The following is a 27,720-nucleotide window of genomic DNA, read 5'->3' as shown; positions in this document are numbered from 1 at the left end:
GCTCAGAATGTATTTGGAAGCAAGATGAAGTTCTGTTTGCACAGTGGACTACATACAAAATGCTGTAAGGTGACAAAACATGTGCAAGATGTCTTTACACATCTTTGCAGATGCACCCTCCTGGGCAGCCCAGGGAGAGCTTGCTGCACCTCTTCCCCCCTCCAGGGGAAGCTGTACACAGCCAAACCTGCTCCCTCTGCCCCCTCTCCCTTCTCCCTAGTACCTCACACAGTAGACAAGACACAGATTATCCTGGCCTTGGAGAGAAAGAGAAGTGGGAGGAGATCTGCTGGAGAGCAGCCCTGGGGAGAGGGACCTGGGAGTGCTGGGGGGCAGCAAGCTCTGCATGGCACAGCAATGTGCCCTGGGGGCCAAGAAGGCCAATGGGATCCTGGGGTGCAGTCAGAGTGTGTCCAGCAGAGCCAGGGAGGTTCTCCTCCCCCTCGACTCTGCCCTGCTGAGACCCCATCTTGAGTCCAGTGTTCAGCTCTGGGCTCCCCAGTTCAGGAGGGACAGGGATCTGCTGGAGAGGATCCAGCAGAGGCTATGAGGATGATTAGGGAATGGAGCACTGCCTGGGGAGGAGAGGCTGAGGGACCTGGGGGTGGTTAGTCTGGAGAGGAGAAGGCTGAGAGGGGATTTAATCAATGTCTATCAATATCTGAATGCTGGGGGTCAGGAGGGAGGGACAGGGACAGGCTCTGCTCACTTGCTCCCTGGGGTAGGACAAGGAGCAATGGATGGAAACTGCAACACAGGAGGTTCCACCTCAACAGGAGGAGGAACTTCTGCACTGTGAGGGTCCCAGAGCCCTGGAGCCAGAGAGGTTGTGGAGTCTCCTTCTCTGGAGCCTTCCCAGCCCTGTCTGGGTGTGTTCCTGTGTGACCTGTGCTGGATTCTCTGCTCCTGCTCTGGCAGGGGGTTGGTCTGGATGATCTCTTTGGGTCCCCTCCACCCCCTGACACCCTGTGAGCTGTGATGCTGTGAGACATTGCAAGCAGAAGTGCCAGGGAAGAGCAGGAGCTCTGGGGTACAAAAGTCCAACCTATCATCCAAGACACCAATGGAATGAGGTTAACTTACCTGTTGCTGTCACTCTGTGTCCAATCCCTAACATGATTTATCTTTTACTCACAGTCTTTGTGTCTAAGCTAGGCACTGGCTCAGACTGTCACAGGTATTTATATAGAGATTGGATATCAGGAAGAAGTTCTTCACTGTGAGGCTGCTGGAACACTGGGGCAGGTTGCCCAGGGTGCTGGTTGAGGCTCCATACCTGGAGACACTCAAGGGGAGGCCCTGGGCAACCTGATCTAGTGGAGGATGTCCCTGCTGAGTGCAGGGGGTTGGACTGGATGAGCTTTGGAGCTCCCTTCTGGCTTGCACCACTCTATGATACATGGATTTCTCCTTACACTTCCATGCAAGTCAGAACTAAAGCTGGCTTTCCCTGCAGCCCTGGGGGATCAGGGACATGCAGAAGAAGGCCATGAGCCCTTGCCAGACTTCTGGAGTTAGATTCCATGCTGCTTTAGCCTCATCTAGTGTGAGGTTTCCCTGGCCATGGCTTGGAACTGGATGGTCCTTGAGGTCCCTTCCAACCCTGACACCTCTGTGATTCTGTGGTTTTAGTTTTGAGCACTTAGGAAACCACTCTGGGGCTTGCTCAGGCAGAGGTACTTCACACCTTCTTTACCTCAGTTTTTACTAGCGGGAAAGAACATCTACCAGACAGCTGGCCTGCAGAGCTGGCAGAGGGAGCCAGGGAGCTGCAGTTTCCCTGTGTTCCATGAGCAAGTGATAGGAGCTCTCCTCAGCAGCTTAGACCCCCACAAGTCCATGGGACCAGATGGGATCCATCCTAGGGTGCTGAGAGAGCTGGCAGATGAGCTGCCAAGACACTCTCCATGATTTTTCATCAGTCCTGGCTCACTGGAGAGATCCCAGCTGACTGGAAGCTGGCCAACGTGGTGCCCATCCACAAGAAGGGCCGGTTGGATGAGCCAGGGAATTCCAGGCCTGTCAGCCTGACCTCAGTGCCAGGAAAGATTATGGAGCAGGTCATCCTGAGTGCAATCACACAACACTTAGAGGATGGCCAAGGGATCAGGCCCAGCCAGCATGGGTTTAGGAAGGGCAGGTCCTGCCTGACCAACCTGAGCTCCTTCTATGATCAGGTGACCTGCCTGGTGGATGTGGGGCAGGCTGTGGATGTAGTCTACCTGGATCTCAGCAAGGCCTTTGACACTGTCCCCCACAGCAAGCTCCTGGCCAAGCTGTCAGCCCCTGGCTTGGGCAGCAGCTCTCTGAGCTGGGTTAGGAACTGGCTGGAGGCTGAGCCCAGAGAGTGGTGGTGAATGGTGCCACAGCCAGCTGGCAGCCAGGCACCAGTGGTGTGCCCCAGGGAGCAGTGCTGGGCCCCATGCTCTTTAACATCTTTATTGATGATCTGGATGAGGGCATTGAGTCCATCAGCAGTAAATGTGCAGCTGACAGCAAGCTGGGGGCAGGAGTTGATCTGTTAGAGGGTAGGAGAGCTCTGCAGAGGGACCTTGCCAGGCTGGGCAGATGGGCAGAGGCCAAGGGCAGGAGATTGAACACATCCAAGTGCCAGGTGCTGCACATTGGCCACAGCAACCCCAGGCAGTGCTACAGGCTGGGGTCAGAGTGGCTGAGAGCAGTCAGGCAGAGAGGGACCTGGGGGTGCTGGTCGATGGTAGACTGAACATGAGCCTGCAGTGTGCCCAGGCAGCTAAGAGGGCCAATGGCATCCTGGCCTGCATCAGGAACAGTGTGGCCAGCAGGAGCAGGGAGGTCATTCTGCCCCTGTACACTGCACTGCACCTTGAGTCCTGTGTCCAGTTCTGGGCTCCTCAGTTTAGGAAGGAGGTTGACTTGCTGGAAGGTGTCCAGAGAAGGGCAACAAAGTTGGTGAGGGGCTTGGAGCACAGCCCTGTGAGGAGAGGCTGAGGGAGCTGGGGTTGCTTAGCCTGGAGAAGAGGAGACTCAGGGGTGACCTTATTACTCTCTACAACTACCTGAAGGGAGGTTGTAGACAGATGGATGTTGGTCTCTTCTCCCAGGCAAGCAGTACCAGAACAAGAGGACACAGTCTCAGGCTGCGCCAGGGGAGGTTCAGGCTGGATGTTAGGAAAAAGTTCTATACAGAGAGAGTGATTGCACATTGGAATGGGCTGCCTGGGGAGGTGGTGGAGTCGCCATCACTGGAGGTGTTCAGGAGAAGACTTGACAGGGTGCTTGGTGCCGTGGGTTAGTTGCTTGGGCGGTGTTGGATTGGTTGATGGGATGGACACAATGATCTTGAAGGTCTCTTCCAACCTGGTTTATTCTATGTATTCTATGTATTCTATGTAATTACCTTCATGGAGCAATTAGGAAGCTGCTGAGAGATGTGGCAAGGCCATGCTACTGTGCATCTGCACCAATGCCTTCAAGAGCACAGCTCTCAGTTCTGTCTTAACAGTGGAGCTGAGGCCTCTGCAGTCAGCTACAATGCATCCAGTGGAGCTCAGGTCAGTAGGAATATGTCTCTGAAGGAAAAGGAGGACAAACCTCAGCTGGGAAAGAGCAGTCAGGAGCCAGAGCAAAGCAAGGCAGAGGGGGGTTTGATCCAGGAGTCTGTGTGCAACCCATGGTGCTGGCAGGCATTAAACAGCCATTCTCTGCCTGGAATTCTTTGGTGTCCTCTCAAGCCATTCCAGCAATCCCAACTATTCCTTGGAGTCTTTTCAGTAGTGGTGAAATAGCTTTTGTGCTCTGAGGCATGTGAGGTCACACCAGAGCTCTGATGGGACACGTTGCAGAGCAGCCAAGGCTGCTGCTGTCACACAGCCCAGACATGGGGAAGGCTTCAGTGAGCACAGAGCTTTCTCCAGCAAGTCATCACAAGGCCTTGTCTGCAAGGGCAGGATGAGAAGCAATGGCTTGAGCTGGAAGCAGGGAGACTGAGACTGGAGATGATCCTGGGCTGCAGCAAGAGAAGTGTGGCCAGCAGGGCCAGGGAGGGGATTCTGCCCCTCTGCTCAGCTCTGGGGAGACCCCACCTGGAGTACTGCCTCCAGGTCTGGAGCCTCTATTGCAAGAGGGATCTGGAGGCGCTGGAAGGTGTCCAGAGAAGGGCCTCGAGGAGGAGCAGAGGGCTGGAGCTGCTCTGCTGTGAGCACAGACTGAGGGAGTTGGGGCTGTGCAGGCTGGAGAGGAGAAGGCTCTGAGGTGACCTCATTGTGGCCTTGCAGGATCTGCAGGGGGCTCCAAGAAGGCTGGGGAGGGACTGCTCAGGATCTCAGGCAGTGATAGGACTGGGGGGAATGGAATGAAGCTGGAGGTGGGGAGATTCAGGCTGGAGGGGAGGAGGAAGTTCTTCCCCATGAGAGTGGTGAAGCCCTGGAATGGGTTGTCCAGGGAGGTGGCTGGGGCCCTGTCCCTGGAGGTGTTTAAGCCCAGGCTGGATGAGGCTCTGGGCAGCCTGACCTAGTGTGGGGTGTCCCTGCCCATGGCAGGGGGGTTGGAACTGGCTGATCCTTGTGGTCCCTTCCAACCACAGAGGGCCCTTGCCAGGCTGGGCAGATGGGCAGAGGCCAAGGGCAGGAGATTGAACACATCCAAGTGCCAGGTTCTGATCACTGGCCACAGCAACCCCAGGCAGTGCTACAGGCTGGGGGCAGAGTGGCTGAGAGCAGCCAGGCAGAGAGGGACCTGGGGGTGCTGGTTGATGGTAGGCTGAACATGAGCCAGCATTGTGCCCAGGCAGCCAGGAGGGCCAATGGCATCCTGGCCTGCATCAGGAAGAGTGTGGCCAGCAGGAGCAGGGAGGTCATTGTGCCCTGTGCTCAGCACTGCTTAGGCCACACCTTGAGTCCTGTGTCCAGTTCTGGGCTCCTCAGTTTAGGAAGGAGGTTGACTTGCTGGAAGGTGTCCAGAGAAGGGCAAGGAGGCTGGGGAGGGGTCTGGAGCACAGCCCTGTGCCAGCAGCAGAACAAGAGGACACAGTCTCAAGCTGTGCCAGGGGAGGTTTAGGCTGGAGGTTAGGAGGAAGTTCTACACAGAGAGAGTGATTGGCCATTGGGATGTGCTGCCCAGGGAGGTGGTGGAGTCCCCATCCCTGGAGGTGTTCAGGAGGAGACTTGATGGGGTGCTTGGTGCCATGGGTTAGTTGTTTAGGTGGTGTTGGATTGGTTGATAGGTTGGACTCAATGATCTTGAAGGTCTCTTCCAACCTGGTCCTATTCTATTCTATTCTATTCTATTCTATTCTATTCTATTCTATTCTATTCTATTCTATTCTATTCTATTCTATTCTATTCCATTCCATTCCATTCCATTCCATTCCATTCCATTCCATTCCATTCCATTCCAGCCCTGACTGATACTGTGCTACTATGAAGAAAGTGAAGTGAGGGTGGTGAGACTCGGGTTGTGGTCTGGCCATGAGGGGGAGCTTGAATCTCAGCAACACAGCAGTGCCTGCTTCATGCAGGAGGTGACTGCAGTTGCTTTGGGGCCTTTGTCTTTAAGGAGTCTTGGTTTGGCAGGCTGAGCATTTCAGTGCACTGAGGGCTGCTCTGGGCACACTCCCAGCACACCTAAGGAGTTCCTTCCTGTAGTGTCAGAGTCTGGGGATGACAATTGAGTCTCAGCTCACTGAAAGGATTTTCCTGGCAGTCCTTCCTAGGAGAGGAATGGAAGCAAGCCATGGAATCATAGAATCAGAGCATGGTCCAGGCCAGAAGGGAGCTCCAAAGCTCATCCAGTCCAGCCCCCCTGCACTCAGCAGGGACATCCTCCACTAGATCAGGTTGCCCAGGGCCTCACCTTGAATATCTCCAGGCATGGAGCCTCAACCAGCACCCTGGGCAACCTGCCCCAGTGTTCCAGCAGCCTCACAGTGAAGAACTTCTTCCTGATATCCAATCTCTATATAATCCATACCCCCCTGTGACAGTCTGAGCCAGTGCCTAGCTTAGACACAAAGACTGTGAGTAAAAGATAAATCATGTTAGGGATTGGACACAGAGTGACAGCAACAGATAAGTTAACCTCATTCCATTGGTGTCTTGGAAGTCCCTCAGGGGTCAGCAGTGCTGTTCAATATCTTCATCAACAACCTGGCTGAGGGCACAGAGGGCACTGGCAGCAGGGTTGCTGATGGCACCAAACTGGGAGCAGTGGCTGACAGCCCTCAGGCTGTGCTGTCAGACTGAGAGCTGGCTGGGGACAAACAGAGTGAAATCCAGCAAGGCCAAATGTAGAGTCTGGCATCTGGGAAAGAACAGCCTCAAGGACCAGGATAGGTGAGGGGCTGCCTTTGGGAGAGCAGGTGATGTCCAGTGAGAGGACAAGGGGCAGTGGGGCAGGCTGGAGCAGAGCAGGCTGCATGTGAACATAAGGCAAAACTTGGAGGACCTTTGGAGGTCCCTTCCAACCCAAAGCATTCTCTGAGTCTGTGATTCTGGCAGCCAAAGCAGAAATGCTGAGTGTGAAGCCAGGTGGATCACAGAAGCAGAGTCTGGCCCCTGTTGTGCTGGGGATGTGTGCAGCCCCAGGGAGAGTTCAGCTGGGCCTAACTGAGCATTCTTCCCTCTGCCAGCTCATTTTAACCTGCTGAGTGCAGTTCACTGTGTGGTGGAGTCCCCATCCCTGGAGGTGTTCAGGATTCATGTGGACATGGCTCTTTGGGATGTGGTTTAATGGCCATGGTGGTGTTGGGCTGGTGGTTGGACTGGATGACCTCAGAGGGCTTCTCCAACCCAAACAGCTCTAGAGAGGAGCAGTGGCAGGCATGGGGCTGGAGAGGAGCAGTCTGTGCTGGCAGGGCTGCTGCTGCAGAGATTATCAAAGCACACTTCTAGCATCCCTTTGAGGGTAAGGAACACAGCTCTGGCTTCAGAGGGAAGGGAAGGAGGCTGAATCAGTTCATTTAGTTCCCTTTAGTTGCAGGGGGCTGAAGCTAAGGTAACTGAGCTTTGCCTCCTGCCAACTACTGAGGGATTTCCCATGATGGAAAAGCTGAGAACTCAAACCTGTTGCCATTTGCCATAGCAGTGATGAGATGGAACAAAGTGACCAGAAGCTGCCAGTCCAGACCCATAGCCATGGCCCTGAGCAGGGACTGCTGGGACATGGTGTAGACAGCTGGGGTTGGTCTCCTCTCCCAGGCAGCCAGCCCCAGAACAGGAGGACAGAGTCTCAAGCTGTGCCAGGGGAGGTTTAGGGGAGGAGAGGAGGGGAGGAGAAAGTTCTTCCCAGCAAGAGGAGTTGGCCACTGGGATGTGCTGCCCAGGGAGGTGGTGGAGTCCCCATCCCTGGAGGTGTTTAGGAAGAGCCTGGATGAGGCCCTTGGTGCCATGGTTTAGTTGATTAGATGGTGCAGGGTGCCAGGTTGGACTTGGTGATCTCTGAGGTCTTTTCCAACCTGGTTGATTCTATGATTCTATGTTAGGTTGTCTTCCAGTCTAGGTCTGGACCCTAGTAATGTGTGTAGCAGAACTTTACTGGAGTGCAGAAGTGTGGCTCACCCACAGCAAGAAGAGAAGTGCTCTACCAACATGGAAGTGGCAATGCTCTGCTGCCTCCAGAATATAATTGTGTGACAGGCTGCAGAGCTGGGCCCAGGACAGCCTCAGGAGGGTCAACAAGACCAAGGGCAAGGTCCTGCAGCTGGGGCAGGGCAATCCCAGGCACCAATACAGGCTGGGCAGGGACTGGCTGGAGAGCAGCCCTGCAGAAAAGGCCTTGGGGGTGCTGGGGGAGGAGAAGCTCAGCAGGAGCCAGCAGGGAGCACTTGCAGCCCAGAGAGCCAAGCAGGGCCTGGGCTGCAGCAAGAGAAGTGTGGCCAGCAGGGCCAGGGAGGGGATTCTGCCCCTCTGCTCCACTCTGCTGAGCCCACAGCTGCAGCTCTGGGGCCAGCTCTGGAGCCTCTGTGCCAGGAAGGCTCTGGAGGGGCTGGAAGGTGTCCAGAGCAGGGCCAGGAGGAGGAGCAGAGGGCTGGAGCTGCTCTGCTGTGAGCACAGACTGAGGGAGTTGGGGTTGTGCAGGCTGGAGAGGAGAAGGCTCCCAGGAGACCTCATTGTGGCCTTCCAGGATCTGCAGGGGGCTCCAAGAAAGCTGGGGAGGGACTTTTGAGGGTGTCAGGGAGGGATAGGACTGGGGGGGATGGAGCAGAACTAGAAATGGGGAGATTGAGATTGGCTGTGAGGAAGAAGTTGTTCCCCAGGAGGGTGGTGAGAGCCTGGCACAGGCTGCCCAGGGAGGTGGTGGCAGCCTCCTGCCTGGAGGTGTTTGCAGCCAGGCTGGAGGTGGCTGTGAGCAACCTGCTGCAGTGTGAGGTGTCCCTGCCCATGGCAGGGGGTTGGGGCTGGCTGAGCCTTGAGCTCCCTTCCAACCCTGACAGATCTGTGATCCTGTGTCAGCAATTCTCTCTCTGTATATGCTGTGGGGTGTGAAGAATGTAACCAGCAGAGATAAAACCCCAACCATTGAGGTGTTTGCTGCCTTTTGAGCCTACAGAATATTCTGTGTGCAAGAATTCTCTGCAGGCTGGATGAGGAGTGCTGAGAGCAGCCTTGAAGAGAAGGACTTTGGGCTGCTGCTGCCTGGGGTGCTTGACATGAGCCATGGGCTGGGCTGCATCCAAAGCACTGAGAGTAGCAGGTCAGGGGATGGGATTCTGCCCCTCTGCTCTGCTCTGCTCAGCCCCCACCTGCAGCACTGCCTCCAGCTCTGGGGGCCCCAGCACAAGGACCTGGAGCTGCTGGAGAGGTTCCAGTGGAGGTCATAACAATGGCCAGAGGGCTGGAGAACCTCCCCTGTGGGGACAGGCTGAGAGAGTTGTTCAGCCTGGAGAAGGCTCCAGGCAGCCTTAGTGCAGCATTTCAGTACCTGAAGGGCTCCAGGAGAGCTGGGGAGAGCTTTAGCCAGGGGCTGGCAGTGACAGGCCAAGGGGCAATGGCTCTGAGCTGGGAGAGGGCAGATTGTGACTGGAGATGAGGAAGGAATTCTTTCCAGTGAGGCTGGTGAGACTCTGGCACAGGTTGCCCAGGGAGGCTGTGGCTGCCTTCTCCCTGGAGGTGTTCAGGGCCAGGCTGGATGAGGCCCTGAGCAGCCTGGGCTGGTGGGAGGTGTCCCTGCCCAGGGCAGGGGGTTGGAGCTGGATGAGCTTTGGGGTCCCTTCCAACTCAACCCATGCTGTGATGCTGTGACTCCCTAGCTCAGCTGTGCCCTACACAACTCTGTTGCTCTTTGTAGGCCCTTGCCCAGCCAAATGCTGACAACAGGGGCAGCCATTTTAGTGCAAATCAGCTGTTGCTGTTCTGGCCTAGGGGCTCAGCAGCAGCTGGTAGGAGCTTGTGCTTCCAACAGGAGCAGTTATTAAATGCAGTTTGCTCTGATGGGCATCAACTTAGTAGTTCCATGGGAATCATAGAATCTTAGGATGTTAATGGTTGGAAGGCACCTCCAGAGATCACCCAGCCCAGCCCCCTGCCAGAGCAGGGCACCCAGGGCAGGGCACACAGAACACAGCCAGGTGGGGCTGGAAAGGCTCCAGAGCAGGAGACTCCACAACCTCTCTGGGCAGCCTGCTCCAGGGCTCAGCAGCCTCACACCAAAGAAGTTTCTCCTCAGGTTGAGGTGGAACCTCCTGGCTTCCAGTTTGTGCCCATTGCCTCTTGTCCTGTCCCAGGACACCACTGCCCAGAGCCTGGCCCCTTCCTGCCCCCCACCCCTCAGATATTGATAGAGAAGGGCAAGGAGGCTGGGGAGGGGTCTGGAGCACAGCCCTGTGAGGAGAGGCTGAGGGAGCTGGGGTTGCTTAGCCTGCAGAAGAGGAGGCTCAGGGGAGACCTTCTTGCTCTCTGCAACTCCCTGAAGGGAGGTTGTAGCCAGGTGGGGGTTGGTCTCTTCTCCCAAGCACCCAGCACCAGAACAAGAGGACACAGTCTCAAGCTGTGCCAGGGGAGGTTTAGGCTGGAGGGCAGGAGAAAGTTCTTCCCAGACAGAGAGATTGGCCACTGGAATGAGCTGCCCAGGGAGGTGGTGGAGTCCCCATCCCTGGAGGTGTTTAGGAAGAGCCTGGATGAGGCCCTTGGTGCCATGGTTGAGTGGATCAGATGGTGCTGGGTGAGAGGTTGGACTGGATGATCTTCAAAGGTCTTTTCCAACCTGGTCTATTCTATTCTATTCTATTCTATTCTGTTCTACTCTCTTCTATTCTACTCTCTTCTATTCTATTCCCTGTAACCAGAAGCAGAGGCCAGAGCAGGCGTGCAGGAGCAGTGGGCTGAGAGAGAGGCTTGGCTTAGGAGCTCTGTGCTGCAGGGCCTCTGCTGCCCTTCACTCTGCTGCTCTTCACACAGGGGCTGAACATTGTGATCAGCTGTGTGCAGAGAGCCAGAAAGAGGATTTCCAGTTGGCTGAGAAAGGCTGTCTGAGGGGGGCAGAGAGGGGACATGCAAGGGCAAGAACAGGAAGGGACCCTGGGGTAGCAGCAGGAAGCAGAGACTGTGTCTGTAGGGCAGCGAGAGAGCCAAGCCTGTGGGAGCAGTTTGGCAGTTCCAGAGCAGGTAAGGAAGGAACTGAAATGGGTGTAGGCAATTTCCTCAGTCAGGGCTGCAGCAGCAGTGGAGTCTCTGCCCCTTGCTGTTGCCTGGGCTTTGCACACTCACTGTAGCTGTGTGTGTGACAGACCCCAAGCCTGCCTCTGCCCCTGGCCTTTGGTATCTCCTGTGTGAGGAGCTGGGTTTGTTCCCATCCCCCTGGACAGGAGGTGCTCTGGGCAGAGGCCACCCAGCAGGGCTGTGTGCACTGGGGATGGATGTCCTGCTCAGGGTGCTCCCTGCTCCTCTGAAGCTCTCATTAGCAATCTGCACATTTGTTCCTTGCTGCTAAAACTGCCAACCCTGGCTCTCTGAACACAAGGGCAGCAAAGGCTTCCACAGCTCCATGTCTGTTCTCCTTCACCACGAGCTGCCAAGCCCTGAAGAAGCTCTGAACAAGTTGGGTAAATGCCTCATTAGCTGCAGCAGCAGCAGCAAGAGCTGGCTTTGGTGCTTTAGAGGCAGAGACTCCCACCCCCTTCTTTCTGTCATCAGGAGAAATGTTTAGGAAGTGTTGGAAGGATTAAAGCCAGTGAAAGAGCCAAGCTTCATCAAGAAGCCCTTCAGGAGTTTCTATTTCAGTCTGGCACTTGGAGCCTTCCTGTTGTCATTGTGTCCCTTGGAGCCTTCTCCAGGCTGCACAGCCCCAGCTCTCCCAGCCTGGCCCCACAGGGGAGGTTCTGCAGCTCTCTGATCATCTTCATAGCCTCCTCTGGACCCTCTCCAGCAGCTCCAGGTCCTTCCTGTGCTGGGGGCCCAGAGCTGGAGGCAGTGCTGCAGGTGGGGGCTGAGCAGAGCAGAGCAGAGGGGCAGAATCCCCTCCCTGTGCTGCTGCTCTCCCTGCTCTGGCTGCAGCTCAGCACTCAGCTGCCTGCTGGGCTGCCAGGGACCAGTGCTGGCTCCTGGGGAGTTAGTCACCAACTCACACCCCCAAGGTCTTCTCTCCAGACACTTTTGAGCCACTCCTCTCCCATCCTGGATTTGTGCTTGGGTCCCACAAATTGGAGCAGGGCAGATTGAGACTGGAGATAAGAAATTATTTGCAGTGAGGGTGGTGAGACTCTGGCACAGGCTGCCCAGGGAGGCTGTGGCTGCCTTCTCCCTGGAGGTGTTCAGGGCCAGGCTGGATGAGGCCCTGAGCAGCCTGTGCTGGTGGGAGGGGTCCCTGCCCATGGCAGGGGGTTGGAACTGGATGATCTTGAAGGTCCCTTCCAACCCAACCCATTCTATGACTATAAATCTGAGGCTTACCTTACTTATTGGCATCTGGGCCCAAAGTTGAGATGGCTCTGTCCAGCTGCTCCTTGGATCCTACTTGTTGAATCCTTGCTCTACACAGGAGTCTGCTGATGGAGAGAGAGAACCTCCCATGTACACTGCTGACAGGTGCTTGCAGTGGCTCACTGATACATGACAGTGGTGCAGCACAGTGTCACAGTGTCAGAGTATCACCAAGGTTGGAAGAGACCTCAAAGCTCATCGAGTCCAAGCTGTCACCACAGACCTCATGACTAGACCATGGCACCAAGTGCCACATCCAATCCCCTCTTGAACACCTCCAGGGATGGGGACTCCACCACCTCCCTGGGCAGCACATCCCAGTGGCTAACAACTCTCTCTGGGAAGAACTTTCTCCTCACCTCCAGCCTAAACCTCCCCTGGCACAGCTTGAGACTGTGTCCTCTTGTTCTGCTGCTGGATGCCTGGCAGAAGAGCCCAACCCCCACCTGGCTACAACCTCCCTTCAGGGAGTTGCAGAGAGCAAGAAGGTCTCCCCTGAGCCTCCTCTTCTGCAGGCTAAGCAACCCCAGCTCCCTCAGCCTCTCCTCACAGGGCTGTGCTCCAGACCCCTCCCCAGCCTCCTTGCCCTTCTCTGGACACCTTCAAGTCTCTCAATGTCCTTCTTGAGCTGAGGAGCCCAGAACTGGACACAGTACTCAAGGTGTGGCCTAAGTAGTGCTGAGCACAGGGCACAAGGACTTCCCTGCTCCTGCTGGCCACACTGTTCCTGATGCAGGCCAGGATGCCCTTGGCCTTCTTGGCCACCTGGGCACACTGCAGGCTCCTGTTCAGCTGCTGTCAGCCACTACCCTCAGGTCCCTCTCTGCCTGGCTGCTCTCAGCCACTCTGCCCCCAGCCTGTAGCTCTGCCTGGGGTTGCTGTGGCCAAAGTGCAGCCCCTGGCACTTGGACTTGTTGAATGCCATCCTGTTGGCCTCTGCCCATCTGCCCAGCCTGGCAAGGTCCCTCTGCAGAGCCCTTCTGCCCTCTAACAGATCAACTCCTGCCCTCAGCTTGGTGCCATCTGCAAATTTACTGATGCCTGACTCAATGCCCTCATCCAGATCATCAATGAAGATATTGACCAGGCTGGGGCCCAGCACTGCTCCCTGGGGCACAGCACTGGTGCCTGGCTGCCAGCTGGCTGTGGCACCATTCACCACCACTCTCTGGGCTCAGCCTCCAGCCAGTTCCTAACCCAGCTCAGAGAGCTGCTGTCCAAGCCAGGGGCTGACAGCTTGGCCAGGAGCTTGCTGTGGGGGATGGTGGCAAAGGCCTTGCTGCAGTCCAGGCAGACTCCATCCACAGCCTGCCCCACAGCCACCAGGCAGTCCCCTGGGCATGGAAGGAGATCAGGCTGGAGAGGCAGGACCTGCCCTGCCTGAATCCCTGCTGGCTGGGCCTGAGCCCTTGGCCATCCTTCAGGTGCAGTTATTGCCCCCAGGATAATCTGCTCCATCACTTCCCTGGCACTGAGCTCAGGCTGCCAGGCCTGGAGCTTCCAGGTTCCTCCATCCAACCCTTCCTGTGGCTGGGGACCACCTTGGCCAGTTTCAGTCATCTGGGACCTCACTGGTGACAGCTCCCTGTAGCTTGAGTAACACACAACCAAGTGACAGTGGAAGGACCATTGGGCAGAAATTGGCTTCACTCTGGTTTGCCTTCTGGGGCAGTGTAAAGCTGACTCTTTGCAGAGAAATGCCAGCCCTGATGGGGAGACAAAAAATAGCCTCCTGCTCTGGAGGTGAGAAGCAAGGCCTTGCCTCCTGGAGGTAAAACCCCCAGCCTGTGAGGCAGGGACTGACCCTGCCTTAGCCTTTCTTGTCCCTCAGGGATTGCTGAGCTGCTCAGGAGTTGATAGTTTCTGTCAGGCAGCAGCCAGGAACATTCCAGTTTGGCACTGTCCTTCCTGGTGGTCTTAATGGTAGGTCAGTAGAGTTTGGTGTTTGATTATACATAGAATCATAAACCTGTTTGGGTTGGGAGAGCCCTCTAAGACCATCCAGTCCAACTCAAACCATCAACCATGGCCATCTAACCATGGCCCCAAGTGCCATGGCCACACCTTTCTGGAACCCCTCCAGGGATGGGGACTCCACCACCTCCCTGGGCAGCCTGTGCCAGTGTCTGACCAACAGAATCATAGAACTGAAATTTTTAGCACCCCCCAGCTCCCTCAGCTGCTCCTCCCCAGCCCTCTTCTCCAGACCCTTCCCCAGCTTTATTGCCCTTCCCTGGACCTGCTCCAGCCCTCAATGTCCTTCTTGGAGTGAGTGGCCCAGAACAGAGCACAGGACTCAAGGTGTGGCTCCCCCAGTGCCCAGTCCAGGGGCACCATCACTTTCCTGAAGCATATTTCAAGCATAAGATGAGATCAGAAATAGATTTATTTCAGTTCAGCTCTGGTGACATGTGCTTGAGGTGATGATCAATAGTAGCATCTGAAGCAGATGGCTTTGAGGTCTTCATTGCTTGGAAATGAGGTCCTGTAAGGCTCTACAAGTGCATTGTCCTCACTGCCAGGAGAGGGAGGGTGACCAGAAGAGCTTTGTAAACCCCAGACTGCTGCTCACTGCCAAGAGAATACTCTTACAGTACCTGAAAGGAGGCTGCAGTGAGGCTGATGTTGGTCTCTTCTCCCTAGTCTCAGGTGATGGAACAAGAGGGAATGGCCTGAAATTGTGCCAGGGGAGGGGTAGGTTGGAGAGGAGGAACAATTCCTTTGCTGCAGGAGTGGTCAGGGATTGGCACAGGCTGCCCAGGGAGGTGGTGGAGTCCCCATGCCTGGGGGTGTTCAAGAAGCTGTGGTTGAGGTGCTTCAAAGTACAGTTTAGTGGTCATGGGAGTTGGGTTATGGTTGGACTTGATGATCCCAGGAGCATCCTTGAGGATTCTATGAAAACACAACCCACAGCTTGCACATTGCAGCATGGCTGCACATGACAGCTACAGTCACCTGTGCTTGGGTCTTCAGCTCCCAGTGTAAAGGCAGACAAAAATTGTCTGTACAGATAGACAATACTCCTTCTAAACTCTAAACCCTTGGATGGGAGGGAGGAAGGGAGGGAGGGAGGAAGGAAGGGAGGGAGGGAGGAAGGGAGGGAGGAAGGGAGGGAGGGAGGAAGGAAGGGAGGGAGGGAGGAAGGGAGGAAGCAAGGGAGGAAGGGAGGAAGGAAGGGAGGGAGGGAGGAAGGAAGGGAGGGAGGGAGGAAGGAAGGGAGGGAGGGAGGAAGGGAGGGAGGAAGGGAGGAAGGAAGGGAGGGAGGGAGGAAGGAAGGGAGGGAGGGAGGAAGGGAGGATGGAAGGGAGGGAGGGAGGAAGGGAGGATGGAAGGGAGGGAGGAAGGAAGGGAGGGAGGGAGGTAGGGAGGGAGGAAGGAAGGGAGGGAGGAAGGAAGGAAGGGAGGGAGGGAGGAAGGAAGGAAGGAAGGAAGGGAGGGAGGAAGGGGGGAGGAAGGAAGGAAGGAAGGGAGGTAGGGAGGGAGGAAGGAAGGAAGGAAGGGAGGTAGGGAGGGAGGAAGGAAGGGAGGGAGGAAGGAAGGAAGGGAGGGAGGGAGGAAGGAAGGAAGGAAGGAAGGGAGGGAGGAAGGGGGGAGGAAGGAAGGAAGGAAGGGAGGAAGGAAGGGAGGGAGGAAGGAAGGGAGGGAGGAAGGAAGGAAGGGAGGGAGGAAGGGAGGAAGCAAGGGAGGAAGGGAGGAAGGAAGGGAGGGAGGAAGGAAGGGAGGATGGAAGGGAGGGAGGAAGGAAGGGAGGGAGGAAGGGAGGGAGGGAGGAAGGGAGGGAGGGAGGGAGGAAGGAAGGGAGGGAGGGAGGAAGGAAGGGAGGGAGGGAGGAAGGAAGGGAGGGAGGGAGGAAGGAAGGGAGGTAGGGAGGGAGGAAGGGAGGAAGGAAGGAAGGGAGGGAGGAAGGAAGGGAGGGAGGAAGGAAGGAAGGGAGGGAGGAAGGGAGGATGGAAGGGAGGGAGGAAGGAAGGGAGGAAGGAAGGGAGGGAGGGAGGGAGGAAGGAAGGAAGGGAGGGAGGGAGGGAGGAAGGAAGGGAGGGAGGGAGGAAGGAAGGAAGGAAGGAAGATGGTTTAGAGACCAGCAGACATGAGTGGACTGGAAGGCAATGTACATGTGGAGGAGTTTTGCCTACCTAATGAAATCTTGAAAAAGGAGGGAGGTTCTCTCCCCGCTCTGCTCTGCCCTGCTGAGACCACACCTGGAATACTGTATCCAGTTTTGGCCTCCTCAGTTGAAGAGAGACAGAGATGGAGAGAATCCAATGGGGGAGATGAGGATGAAGAAGGGACTTGAATATCACTCCCATGGTGAAGAAAGCTTGAGAGCCCTGGAGATGTTTAGCCTGGAGAAGAGAAGACTGAGAGGGAACCTGATCAATATCTATCAATATCTGAGGGGTGGGTGCCAAGATGAAGGCTCCAGGCCCTTCTCAGGGGCCCCAGGACAAGGAGCAGCAAGTACAGGCTGGAACACAGCGTTCCACCTCGGCATGAGGAGAAACATCTGGAGCAGGCTGCCCAGAGAGGTTGTGGAGTCTTCTTCTCTGGAGACTTTCAGGACTCACCTGGCTGTGTTCCTGTGTGCCCTGCCCTGGGTGACCCTGCTCTGGCAGGGGGTTGGGCTGGGTGATTTCATAGAATCACAGAACTGTCAGTGCTGGAAGGGAGCTCAAGGCTCAGCCAGTCCCAACCCCCTGCCATGGGCAGGGACACCTCACACTGCAGCAGGTTGCTCACAGCCACCTCCAGCCTGGCTGCAAACACCTCCAGGCAGGAGGCTGCCACCACCTCCCTGGGCAGCCTGTGCCAGGCTCTCACCACCCTCCTGGGGAACAACTTCTTCCTCACAGCCAATCTCAATCTCCCCACTTCTAGTTCTGCTCCATCCCCCCCAGTCCTATCCCTCCCTGACAGCCTCAAAAGTCCCTCCCCAGCTTTCTTGGAGCCCCCTGCAGATCCTGCAAGGCCACAATGAGGTCTCCTGGGAGCCTTCTCCTCTCCAGCCTGCACAACCCCAACTCCCTCAGGCTGTGCTCACAGCAGAGCAGCTCCAGCCCTCTGCTGCTCCTCGTGGCCCTGCTCTGGACACCTTCCAGAGGTCCCTTCCAACCCCTCCCATTCTGTGCCTCTATGAAGATGACCTTTTGTGTCCTGGAATGTGGCTCCATGTGCAGTTGTCCTCTGAACCATGCTGTGCTGATCCAGCAGTTGTGTTCCCAGCATGGAGTGGTTCCAGTCTCATCTGTCATGTTTCAGGGCTAACCATGGGCACGCAGTTGGCTGATGGATTCAGCCACAGCCAGGGGAAGAGAGGCAGAGGAGCTTCAGCAGTTTGGACATTGCAACCATAAGGCACAGAATGGTATCACAGAGCACTTCCAGTCACAGGAGAGATGGCTGAAAGCTGTCCAGAAATGTGTGCCAGGAAGTTCCTGAGCTTGTAAAAATAGCTTTAATGATCCTGGGCTGTGCTGTGAAGCTGCAAACAGAGGTCAGCCTGAGCCTAACAAGGGAAAGCACAGATTGTGTTTGATTGTCAGTCTAGCTCCTGATGCCTGGGGGAGCAGTGGCACATCCTCATTCAGGGAGCCCATGGGCATTGTCTCTCTAGGAGCCTTAGCACTGCCCTCTAATTCCTTTCAGTTCAGGCAATCCCCATCAGAAGCTTTAACCTTCATCTGTGTGATCAGTCTTCAGATCCACTTCCATGCTGGCTCACAAGCCTGGGACTCTCTTGCCCATAGCATCCCTGCTGCCTTCCACATTGCTTCAAAGAGCTGCAGGCGATGAAGAGCTCTGCATTTCCTCTAACCTTCCTCTGCTCTCTCCTCTGCTAAGCATTTCATAGATTCATAGGATGGGTTGGGTTGGAAGGCACCTTAGAGACCAACCATTTCCAATCCCCCCTGCAGGGACACCTCCCACCAGCACAGCTTGCTCAGGGCCTCATCCAGCCTGGCCTTGAACACCTCCAGGCAGGAGGCAGCCACAGCCTCCCTGGGCAGCCTGTGCCAGAGTCTCACCAGCCTCACTCTCAAGAGTTTCTTCCTCATCTCCAGTCTCAGTCTCCCCTCTCCCAGCTCAAACCCATTGTTCCTTGTCCTGTCCCTCCCAGCCCTTGTCCAAAGTCCCTCCCCAGCTCTCCTGGAGCCCTTCAGCTACTGGAAGGCTGCTCTGAGGTCTCCCTGGAGCCTTCTCTTCTTCAGGCTGAACAGCCCCAACATGCTCAGCCTGTCCCCACAGGGGAGGTTCTCCAGCCCTCTGATCATCTTCGTCATGTCCCCTTACCTCTTTTTTTCCCCATCTCCTCCATCTCCTCAGACTGCTTTCATTTTCCTTAACTTCCCCTGGCACAGCTTGAGACTGTGTCCTCTTGTTCTACTGCTGGGTGCCTGGGAGAAGAGACCAACCCCCACCTGGCTGCAACCTCCCTGCAGGGAGTTGTAGACTGCAATGAGGTCTCCCCTGAGCCTCCTCTTCTGCAGGCTAAGCAACCCCAGCTCCCTCAGCCTCTCCTCACAGGGCTGTGCTCCAGACCCCTCCCCAGCCTCCTTGCCCTTCTCTGGACACCTTCAAGTCTCTCAGTGTCCTTCTTGACCTGAGGAGGCCAGAACTGGACACAGGACTCAAGGTGTGGCCTGAGCAGTGCTGAGCACAGGGCACAAGGACTTCCCTGCTCCTGCTGGCCACACTCTTCCTGATGCAGGCCAGGATGCCCTTGGCCTTCTTGGCCCCCTGGGCACACTGCTGACTCCTGTTCAGGCGGCTGTCAATCAGCACCCCCAATTCCCTCTCTGCCTGGCTGCTCTCAGCCACTCTGACCCCAGCCTGTAGCTCTGCCTGGGGTTGCTGTGGCCAATGTGCAGCCCCTGGCACTTGGATGTGTTCAATCTCCTGCCCTTGGCCTCTGCCCATCTGCCCAGCCTGTCCAGGTCCCTCTGCAGAGCTCTCCTACCCTCTAACAGATCAACTCCTGCCCCCAGCTTGCTGTCAGCTGCAAAACCATCTGCCTCTGAGCTCAGGCATCCTTTCCTCTGACCCAGCTTTGCATTAGCTGTGTTTCTTGACTAGCATGGCCAGGTATGACAGAAAGATTCCTTTAGAGGGACAGCCAGAAGCAGATACTGAGCAAGCTGTTGGCACAGAATGAAGGCATGCAGGCCCTGTGGCTGCTGTCCAGCAGTTACCTCAGGGACTGATCACAACACTTCATTCTCACAGAATCACACCATGGCAGGGGCTGGAAGAGACCTCTGAAGATCATCCAGAGTCACCCAGAGTAAGTCTCATCCAGGCAGGTTTCAGTGCCTCCACAGGTGGAGGCTGCACAACCTCTCTGGCAGCCTGCTCCAGGGCTCTGCCACCCTGCAAGGGAAGAATTGCTTCCTTATGCTGCATGGAACCTCCAGTGGTCCACTTTGTGTCCATTGCCCCTTGCCTGTCCTGGGCACCACTGAGGAGAGCCTGGCTGCATCCTCCTGGCACTCACCCTTTAGCTGTTGACCAGCATTGATCAGATCCCCTCTCAGCACTGATCAGATCCCCTCTCAGCACTGATCACATCCCCTCTCAGCACTGATCACATCCCCTCTCAGCATTGATCAGATCCCCTCTCAGCACTGATCACATCCCCTCTCAGCACTGATCAGATCCCCTCTCAGCACTGATCACATCCTGTCTCAGCACTGATCAGATCCCCTCTCAGCACTGATCAGATCCCCTCTCAGCACTGATCACATCCCCTCTCAGCACTGATCACATCCCCTCTCAGCATTGATCAGATCCCCTCTCAGCACTGATCACATCCCCTCTCAGCACTGATCAGATCCCCTCTCAGCACTGATCACATCCCCTCTCAGCATTGATCAGATCCCCTCTCAGCACTGATCACATCCCCTCTCAGCACTGATCACATCCCCTCTCAGCACTGATCACATCCCCTCTCAGCATTGATCAGATCCCCTCTCAGCACTGATCACATCCCCTCTCAGCATTGATCAGATCCCCTCTCAGCACTGATCACATCCTGTCTCAGCACTGATCACATCCCCTCTCAGCACTGATCAGATCCCCTCTCAGCACTGATCACATCCTGTCTCAGCACTGATCAGATCCCCTCTCAGCACTGATCACATCCCCTCTCAGCACTGATCAGATCCCCTCTCAGCACTGATCACATCCTGTCTCAGCACTGATCAGATCCCCTCTCAGCACTGATCAGATCCCCTCTCAGCTGCTCTTCTCCAGGCCAGACAGCCCCAGGGCTCAGCCTCTCCTCCCAGGGCAGATGTTGCAGTGCCCTCAGCACCTTAGTGGCTCTCTGCTGGACTCTCTGCAGCAGTTCCTCATCCTTCTTGAACAGGGGAGCCCCAAACTGGATGCAGTGCTCCAGATGAGGCCTCAGCAGGGCAGAGCAGAGGGGGAGCAGAATGCTCCTGCCCCTCTAGCACACGTCTCCAGTGCCCTGTGATCAGCCTACCCTCTGGAGAATGCTGGGTTTCAAATCTTGTGCTCTGATGCACACTGGCAAACCACTGGCCTGGCACTAAGCTCTTGCTGGAGCTGGGGGGATGCTCTTAGAGCAGCACAGATCTCAGCTGCAGGGTGGGAGATTAAGACACTGGAAAAGGGAGGCTGTGGCTGCCTCCTTCCTGGAGGTGTTGAAGGCCAGGCTGGATGAGGCCTTGGGCAAGCTGGGCTGGTGGGAGGTGTCCCTGCCCATGGCAGGGGGTTGGAGCTGGATGATCTCTAAGGTCCCTTCTGTGTTTGCCACTGTGTCATTTTTCAGGAGGGTTCCTCTGGTTGTCCTTGCAGAGGCCTGCAGGTCAGGAGCAGAGGTCAGGCTAACTGGGCTTTGTGAAATGCATCAGCACCTTGCCAGTGAGGGGTGAAGGGGAGGGGCTGCTGAGGAGAGGGCTTTGGGCTATTTGAATTCCTTGGCTTCTTTCAAAGTCTCCACTTTTGCACAGGCTGTGGAGCCTAAGGTTACAAATCAGGCAGCAGAGAAAGAGAAGCAAATGTTGGTCTGTGGCTCCCAAGTGGAAACTTTGAGCATCTTTGAGAGCTTTCCTTGTGCAAATTAATGCACAAGCTTGTACAGATCTCTTCTGAACTGGGGTTTCACAGTGGCTTTGCTTAAACAGCTGCTGCAGACAGCCCAAACTGGGGGGAGCAGGGACTCTGGGATGTGATCCTGCAGCAGCAGGAACTGGCAGAGCTAAGCCAGCCAGCTCTAGTCACCTACATCCCTCTTCCTTCAGCCTTCCCCTTGGCTTTCCCAGCCAGCTGTGTTCACTTCCCAGTGTAAGGCATTCTCTTCCAGGTGGGAAAATAATGCCTTGGAGCTTTCTGTACAGTTGAACTATCAAGTGGAGTTGCTCTGCTCTGAGCTGTAGACAGATTCAAATGTCCATTAAAAGCAGGAAATTAGCTGGCAAGGCAACAGTGAAGCTTAAAAAGCCCAAACCAACAGCACCAAGATCCCTGCTGTGCTCTGGAGTTCAGCCAAGCTGGTCCAGGAGCAGAGCTGAGAGCTCTGGGTTTCAGCTCTGCTTTGGTTTGGGTGGGAGATCACAGAACCCACCATGGCAGAGTGGGCTTGGAGACAGGCAATTCTCTTACCACACTCAGAGTGGTCCTGAAGTGTTCTGAAGTAACCCCTGAAGGCTTCTGCTGTCAAGGTCCTCTTGTGATGGCAAAGCAGATGGCAGGCACAGCATTCTGATTGCCATTAGCTTAGTGAAGCCAGATTTGTCTCCCATTTCAGCTGCAAATCTAAGACTCTTCCCATGAAGAAATAGGTCCTGCTGAAGGTCAGTGGAAATACCTCTGCCCTGTGGTGCTCAGCATCTTGTTTCTTCCCTGTGGAGTGGCTGTGACTCATCCCACAGTTGAAAGCACTTCTTGAAGCACCCTGTCGTGTAATACCCTTGTACCCCATCCCCAGCCTGTTTGGTATCTTCATTGATGATCTGGAGGAGGGGATTGAGTCACTCATCAGCAAATGTGCAGCTGACAGCAAGCTGGGGGCAGGAGTTGATCTGTTAGAGGGCAGAAGGGCTCTGCAGAGGGACCTGGACAGGCTGGACAGATGGGCAGAGGCCAACAGGATGGCATTCAACAAATCCAAGTGCCAGGGGCTGCACTTTGGCCACAACAACCCCATGCAGAGCTACAGGCTGGGGGCAGAGTGGCTGAGAGCAGCCAGGCAGAGAGGGACCTGGGGGGGCTGGTGGACACAATCCTCAAGATGTGCTCCACCTTGGCAGAGTGGAACATTAAATGCTGTGCTATTGGCAGATCTCTTTGCTCACCTCTTTTGTGTGGCCTGTGACCAGTTCTGGGCTCCTCAGGTTAGGAAAGATGTTGAGTTGCTGGAAGGTGTCCAGAGAAGGGCAAGGAGGCTGGGGAGGGGTCTGGAGCACAGCCCTGTGAGGAGAGGCTGAGGGAGCTGGGGTTGCTTAGCCTGCAGAAGAGGAGGCTCAGGGGAGACCTTCTTGCTCTCTGCAACTCCCTGAAGGGAGGTTGTAGCCAGGTGGGGGTTGGTCTCTTCTCCCAGGCCCCCAGCAGCAGAACAAGAGGACACAGTTTCAAGCTGTGCCAGGGGAGGTTTAGGCTGGAGGTGAGGAGAAAGTTCTTCCCTGAGAGAGTTGTTAGCCACTGGAATGTGCTGCCCAGGGAGGTGGTGGAGTCCCCATCCCTGGAGGTGTTCAAGAGGGGATTGGATGTGGCACTTGGTGCCATGGTCTAGTCATGAGGTCTGTGGTGACAGCTTGGGCTTGATGATCTTTGAGGTCTCTTCCAACCTTGGTGATTCTGTGATACCTCTTCATCTTTCTTCCCCTTCAGAGACCCTGAAGAAGGTATTTCAAGAGAAGGGCATCGTGGCTGGGGAAGGAAGAGCTTTTATCCCACACCTGACCTTCATGAAGCTGTCCAAATCAGCACAGCTCCAGAAGGAGGTGAGCTCCCATGTCACACAGCTCAGCAGCAAGCTGAAAGGAGCTGCTGGTGCTCTGGCATCCTGCTTTCTGCTCTGTTAGCAGCTGAAGAGGTAAGGCTTTGAAACCCTGATTTTTGAAGAAAGGCAAAGAGTACATCGCCCATGGACACACTGCTCCTGAGCTGTGCTTTGAGATACAGCCTTGGTGCTCTCAGTACAGCAGTCACAGAAACACAGAACCACAGGGAGTCAGGGAGGGACCTCCAGAGAGCACCCAGTCCAAGCCCCTGCCAGAGCACCCAGGGCAGGGCACACAGAACACATCCAGGTGGGGCTGGAAAGGCTCCAGAGCAGGAGACTCCACTACCTCTCTGGGCAGCCTGCTCCAGGCTCCAGCACCCTCACAGGGACAAAGTTTTCCCTCCTGTTCCCCTGGCAGCTCCTCTGCTGCAGCTTGCACCCAGTGCCCCTTGTGCTGTCCTTGGCCATCCCTGAGCAGAGCCTGGCTCCAGCCCTGCACATCTTTATCCCCAGCCATGAGGGCAGCCCTCAGGCTGCTCTGCTCCATGTTCCAAGCCCCAGCTGCCTCAGCCTGGCCTCACAGGGAGATGTTCCACTGCCTGCAGCAGCTCTGTGCCTCTGGGATGGACTCTCTCAAGCAGTTCCCTGAGGTCCTTCTTGACCTGAGGGGCCCAGAAGTGGACACAATATTCCAGCTGTGGCCTCAGCAAGGCAGAGCAGAGGGGCAGGAGAACCTCTCTCAACCTACTGACCACAGCCCTTCTAATCCACCCCAGGAGGCCCTTGGCCTTCTTGGCCACCAGAGCACCTTGCTGGCTCAGGGGCATCCCTCAATCCAGCAGGACCCCAGGTCCCTCTCCTCTGTGCTGCTCTCCAACAGCTCAGTCCCCAACCTGTCCTGGTCCATGGGGTTGTTCTTTCCCATGTGCAAGACTCTGCCCTGGCCTTTGCTATGTTCCATTAATACCCTGCTCTGGTTTCTTTTGTGACACTAGGTGGGACCAAAGGATGGGAGGACTTGTTCACAAGCACAGAACTGTTGTGAAGGTGTAGATTGTACTTGTTTGAGTCATTTTGTTCTGTTACTGTGCAGGAGAGAAGCAGCAAATGGGCTGTGGAATGGAGGTGTGAATTGTGCAGGATAAGCAGGCAGGCTGTCAGCTCCCTCTGCTGAGCTTACTTTGGGGTCTTGCAGAGAGGCCATGAAGCATCTTCTGTAGGCCCTCTGCAGGCAGTTATTTCTTGCCTGATTATGAGGTGTTTTTCTTCACAGAATACATGGAGCTGCTGGAGAGAGGCCAGAGGAGGTCTGGAGGCTGGAGAGCCTCCCCTGTGGGGACGGGCTGAGAGAGTTGGGGCTGTTCAGCCTGGAGAAGAGAAGGCTCCAGGGAGCAACCTTCCAGTACCTGAAGGGGCTCCAGGAGAGCTGGGGAGGGACTTGTGACAAGGGCTGGGAGTGCCAGGATGAGGGACAATGGCTTTGAGCTGGCAGAGGAGATTGAGACTGGAGATGAGGAAGAAATTTTTGACAGTGGTGAGACCCTGGCACAGGCTGCCCAGGGAGGCTGTGGCTGCCTCCTCCCTGGAGGTGTTCAAGGCCAGGCTGGATGAGGCCCTGAGCAGCCTGTGCTGCTGGGAGGTGTCCCTGCCCATGGCAGGGGTTTGGAACTGGATGATCTTGAAGGTCCCTTCCAACCCAAACCACTCTGTGATTCTATGAAGTGGAAGCAGCTTGATGACTGCAGCTGTGGACTGCCAGTACCTGAAGGGGCTACAAGAAGGCTGCAGAGGGACTGCTCCCAAAGGCCTGCAGGGACAGCACCAGGGCCAATGGTTTGAAATGAGAGCAGAGCAGATTGAGATTGGATGTGAGGAGCAAGTTGTGCACCTGGAGGGTAAACACTGGAACAGGCTGCCCAGGGAGGTGGTTGAGGCCCCACCCCTGGGGATGTTCAAGGTGAGGCTGGGCAGGGCTCTGGGCAGCCTGATCCAGTGGAGGATGTCCCTGCTGAGTGCAGGGGGTTGGACTGGATGAGCTTTGGAGTTCCTTTCCAACCCATCCCATTCTATGCTTCTATGATTCCAGCCCTGACATCTGTAAGCTCATATTACCTCCTCTTTACAGCAAGAGCTGTTGTGTGAAACACTGGTGTTAGAAATCCACAGCTGCTCAGTGCTGCACCTCCTTGGTTCAGAGCTCTCAGGCAGCCAGGTGAGGCTTTGCCCTTTTGGGTTTTGGTTATGTGTTTTGCTGCTTTGATTCCCTTTGTCTGCCCAGCATGAGCTCTCAGCTCAGATGTGTCCTTTCTGTGCTCTGATATTTACTGCTGCTGACAGAACCAGGTCAGTGTCACTCCCAATCATCTTCTTTAGCCCTGCAGAGTGCTGGATGTGGTGTTCTAGGTACCCAGTGGGAAGCTCCTCTCTGTTATAAACCTGGGGATTTCTCTGTCAGCTCTGGCAGGCACAGGCATTGCTCTTGGCTGTCACTTGTTGTTTGGGCCCAGGCTCACAGTGAGATGGTTTGATGCATTTACTGAAAACAATGAATGAAAACACAAAACATGAAAGGAATAACCACTCTGTGGCATGATGGCTAATGGCATTGCCAGATCACACAGCAAGAAAGGGGGAGGGGGTGAAGCCTGACCTCACTGCCAGGGAAAATGATGGAGCAGATCATCTTGGGGGGCAATCACAGCAGGCCTGCAGGGCTCAGGCCCAGCCAGCATGGATTCAGGCAGGGCAGGGCCTGCCTGACCAATCTGAGCTCCTTCCATGCCCAGGTGACTGCCTGGTGGGTGTGGGGCAGGCTGTGGATGGAGTCTGCCTGGACCTCAGCAAGGCCTTTGCCACCATCCCCCACAGCAAGCTCCTGGCCAAGCTGTCAGCCCCTGGCTTGGACAGCAGCTCTCTGAGCTGGGTTAGGAACTGGCTGGAGGCTGAGCCCAGAGAGTGGTGGTGAATGGTGCCACAGCCAGCTGGCAGCCAGGCCCCAGTGCTGTGCCCCAGGGAGCAGTGCTGGGCCCCAGCCTGTTCAATATCTTCATTGATGATCTGGAGGAGGGCATTGAGTCCATCAGCAGTAAATGTGCAGCTGACAGCAAGCTGGGGGCAGGAGTTGAGCTGTTAGAGGGTAGGAGAGCTCTGCAGAGGGACCTTGCCAGGCTGGGCAGATGGGCAGAGGCCAAGGGCAGGAGATTGAACACATCCAAGTGCCAGGTGCTGCACATTGGCCACAGAAACCCCAGGCAGAGCTACAGGCTGGGGTCAGAGTGGCTGAGAGCAGCCAGGCAGAGAGGGACCTGGGGGTGCTGGTGGATGGTAGGCTGAACATGAGCCTGCAGTGTGCCCAGGTAGCCAGGAGGGCCAATGGCATCCTGGCCTGCATCAGGAAAAGTGTGGCCAGCAGGAGCAGGGAGGTCATTGTGCCCCTGTACACTGCACTGGTTAGGCTGCACCTTGAGTCCTGTGTCCAGTTCTGGGCTCCTCAGTTTAGGAAGGAGGTTGAGCTGCTGGAAGGTGTCCAGAGAAGGGCAACAAGGTTGGTGAGGGGCTTGGAACACAGCCCTGGGAGGAGAGGCTGAGGGAGCTGGGGTTGCTTAGCCTGCAGAAGAGGAGGCTCAGGGGAGACCTTCTTGCTCTCTGCAACTGCCTGAAGGGAGGTTGTAGCCAGGTGGGGGTTGGTCTCTTCTCCCAGGCAGCCAGCAGCAGAACAAGAGGACACAGTCTCAAGCTGTGCCAGGGGAGGTTTAGGCTGGAGGTGAGGAGAAAATTCTTCCCAGCAAGAGAGATTGGCCATTGGGATGTGCTGCCCAGGGAGGTGGTGGAGTCCCCATCCCTGGAGGTGTTTAGGAAGAGCCTGGATGAGGCCCTTGGTGCCATGGTTTAGTTGATCAGATGGTGCTGGGTGATAGGTTGGACTTGATGATCTCTGAGGTCTTTTCCAACCTGGTTAATTCTATCCTATCCTATCCTATCCTATCCTATCCTATCCTATCCTATCCTATCCTATCCTATCCTATCCTATCCTATCCTATCCTATCCTATCCTATCCTATCCTATTCTTTAGAGGGCTCTGTGTAGCATTAGTGAAGCAGAAGATATCAGTGAGGGAACTCCAGGTGCATTTGCAGCACTGCCAAGTGTTCCACCAGGTCTGAGTGACTACCAGCAGTCAGTTCTGGTGGTGACATATTCAAGGTGCCAGCTGTTTTGCAGACACTCTCAGGAGGCTTGTACAGTAAGCATGGAGTGTCTGGAATGAAGTGACTCTGAAATTCAACTGGGAAGTGAAGGTCTGCATCAGCCAGCACTGTGTGCTTTTGCTTGGTAATGGAACTTATGGCCAACTGCTGCCACCATAGAATCAGTCAGGGTTGGAAGGGACCACAAGGATCAGCCAGTTCCAACCCCCCTGCCATGGGCAGGGACACCCCACACTAGATCAGGCTGCCCAGAGCCTCATCCAGCCTGGGCTTAAACACCTCCAGGGCTGGGGCTCCAACCACCTCCCTGGACAACCCATTCCAGGGCTTCACCACTCTCATGGGGAAGAACTTCCTCCTCCCCTCCAGCCTCAATCTCCCCACCTCCAGCTTCATTCCATTCCAGCCTCGTTGCACAGAGAGACAACATTAACTGCTGCTTGGGGAAAAGTAATATTAACAGTGTTAGCAGCAACAGCAACAACAGCAACAACATTAACAATGTTAGCAAGAACCACAGCAACAGCAATAACAGTAATAGCAACAATAATAATTAATAGGAATAAGAATGAATATAATTCTCTATTATTTTACTTATATATTTATCTATTATAATCCATTATCTAGTCTAATCTATAATCTAACAATTCTATAA

The 27,720-nt window shown here is 55.5% G+C and overlaps 1 protein-coding gene across 1 annotated transcript in view; it reads left to right on the top strand.

Annotated features, from left to right (window-relative positions):
• Positions 1 to 27,720, top strand: part of AKAP7 (A-kinase anchoring protein 7) — a 142,824-nt gene that overhangs the window by 22,133 nt on the left and 92,971 nt on the right. Inside the window, exon 6 of the mRNA XM_054174024.1 lies at positions 22,743 to 22,855. Within this exon, the coding sequence (XP_054029999.1) occupies positions 22,743 to 22,855 (113 nt within the window). The remainder of the gene's footprint in view (positions 1 to 22,742; positions 22,856 to 27,720) is intronic.

The sequence above is a fragment of the Dryobates pubescens genome, chromosome 28 (genome assembly GCF_014839835.1).
Source record: "Dryobates pubescens isolate bDryPub1 chromosome 28, bDryPub1.pri, whole genome shotgun sequence".
NCBI lineage: Eukaryota > Metazoa > Chordata > Aves > Piciformes > Picidae > Dryobates > Dryobates pubescens.
The sequence above is the reverse complement of the archived record's forward strand: the minus strand, read 5'-3'. Positions and strand labels throughout refer to the sequence as shown.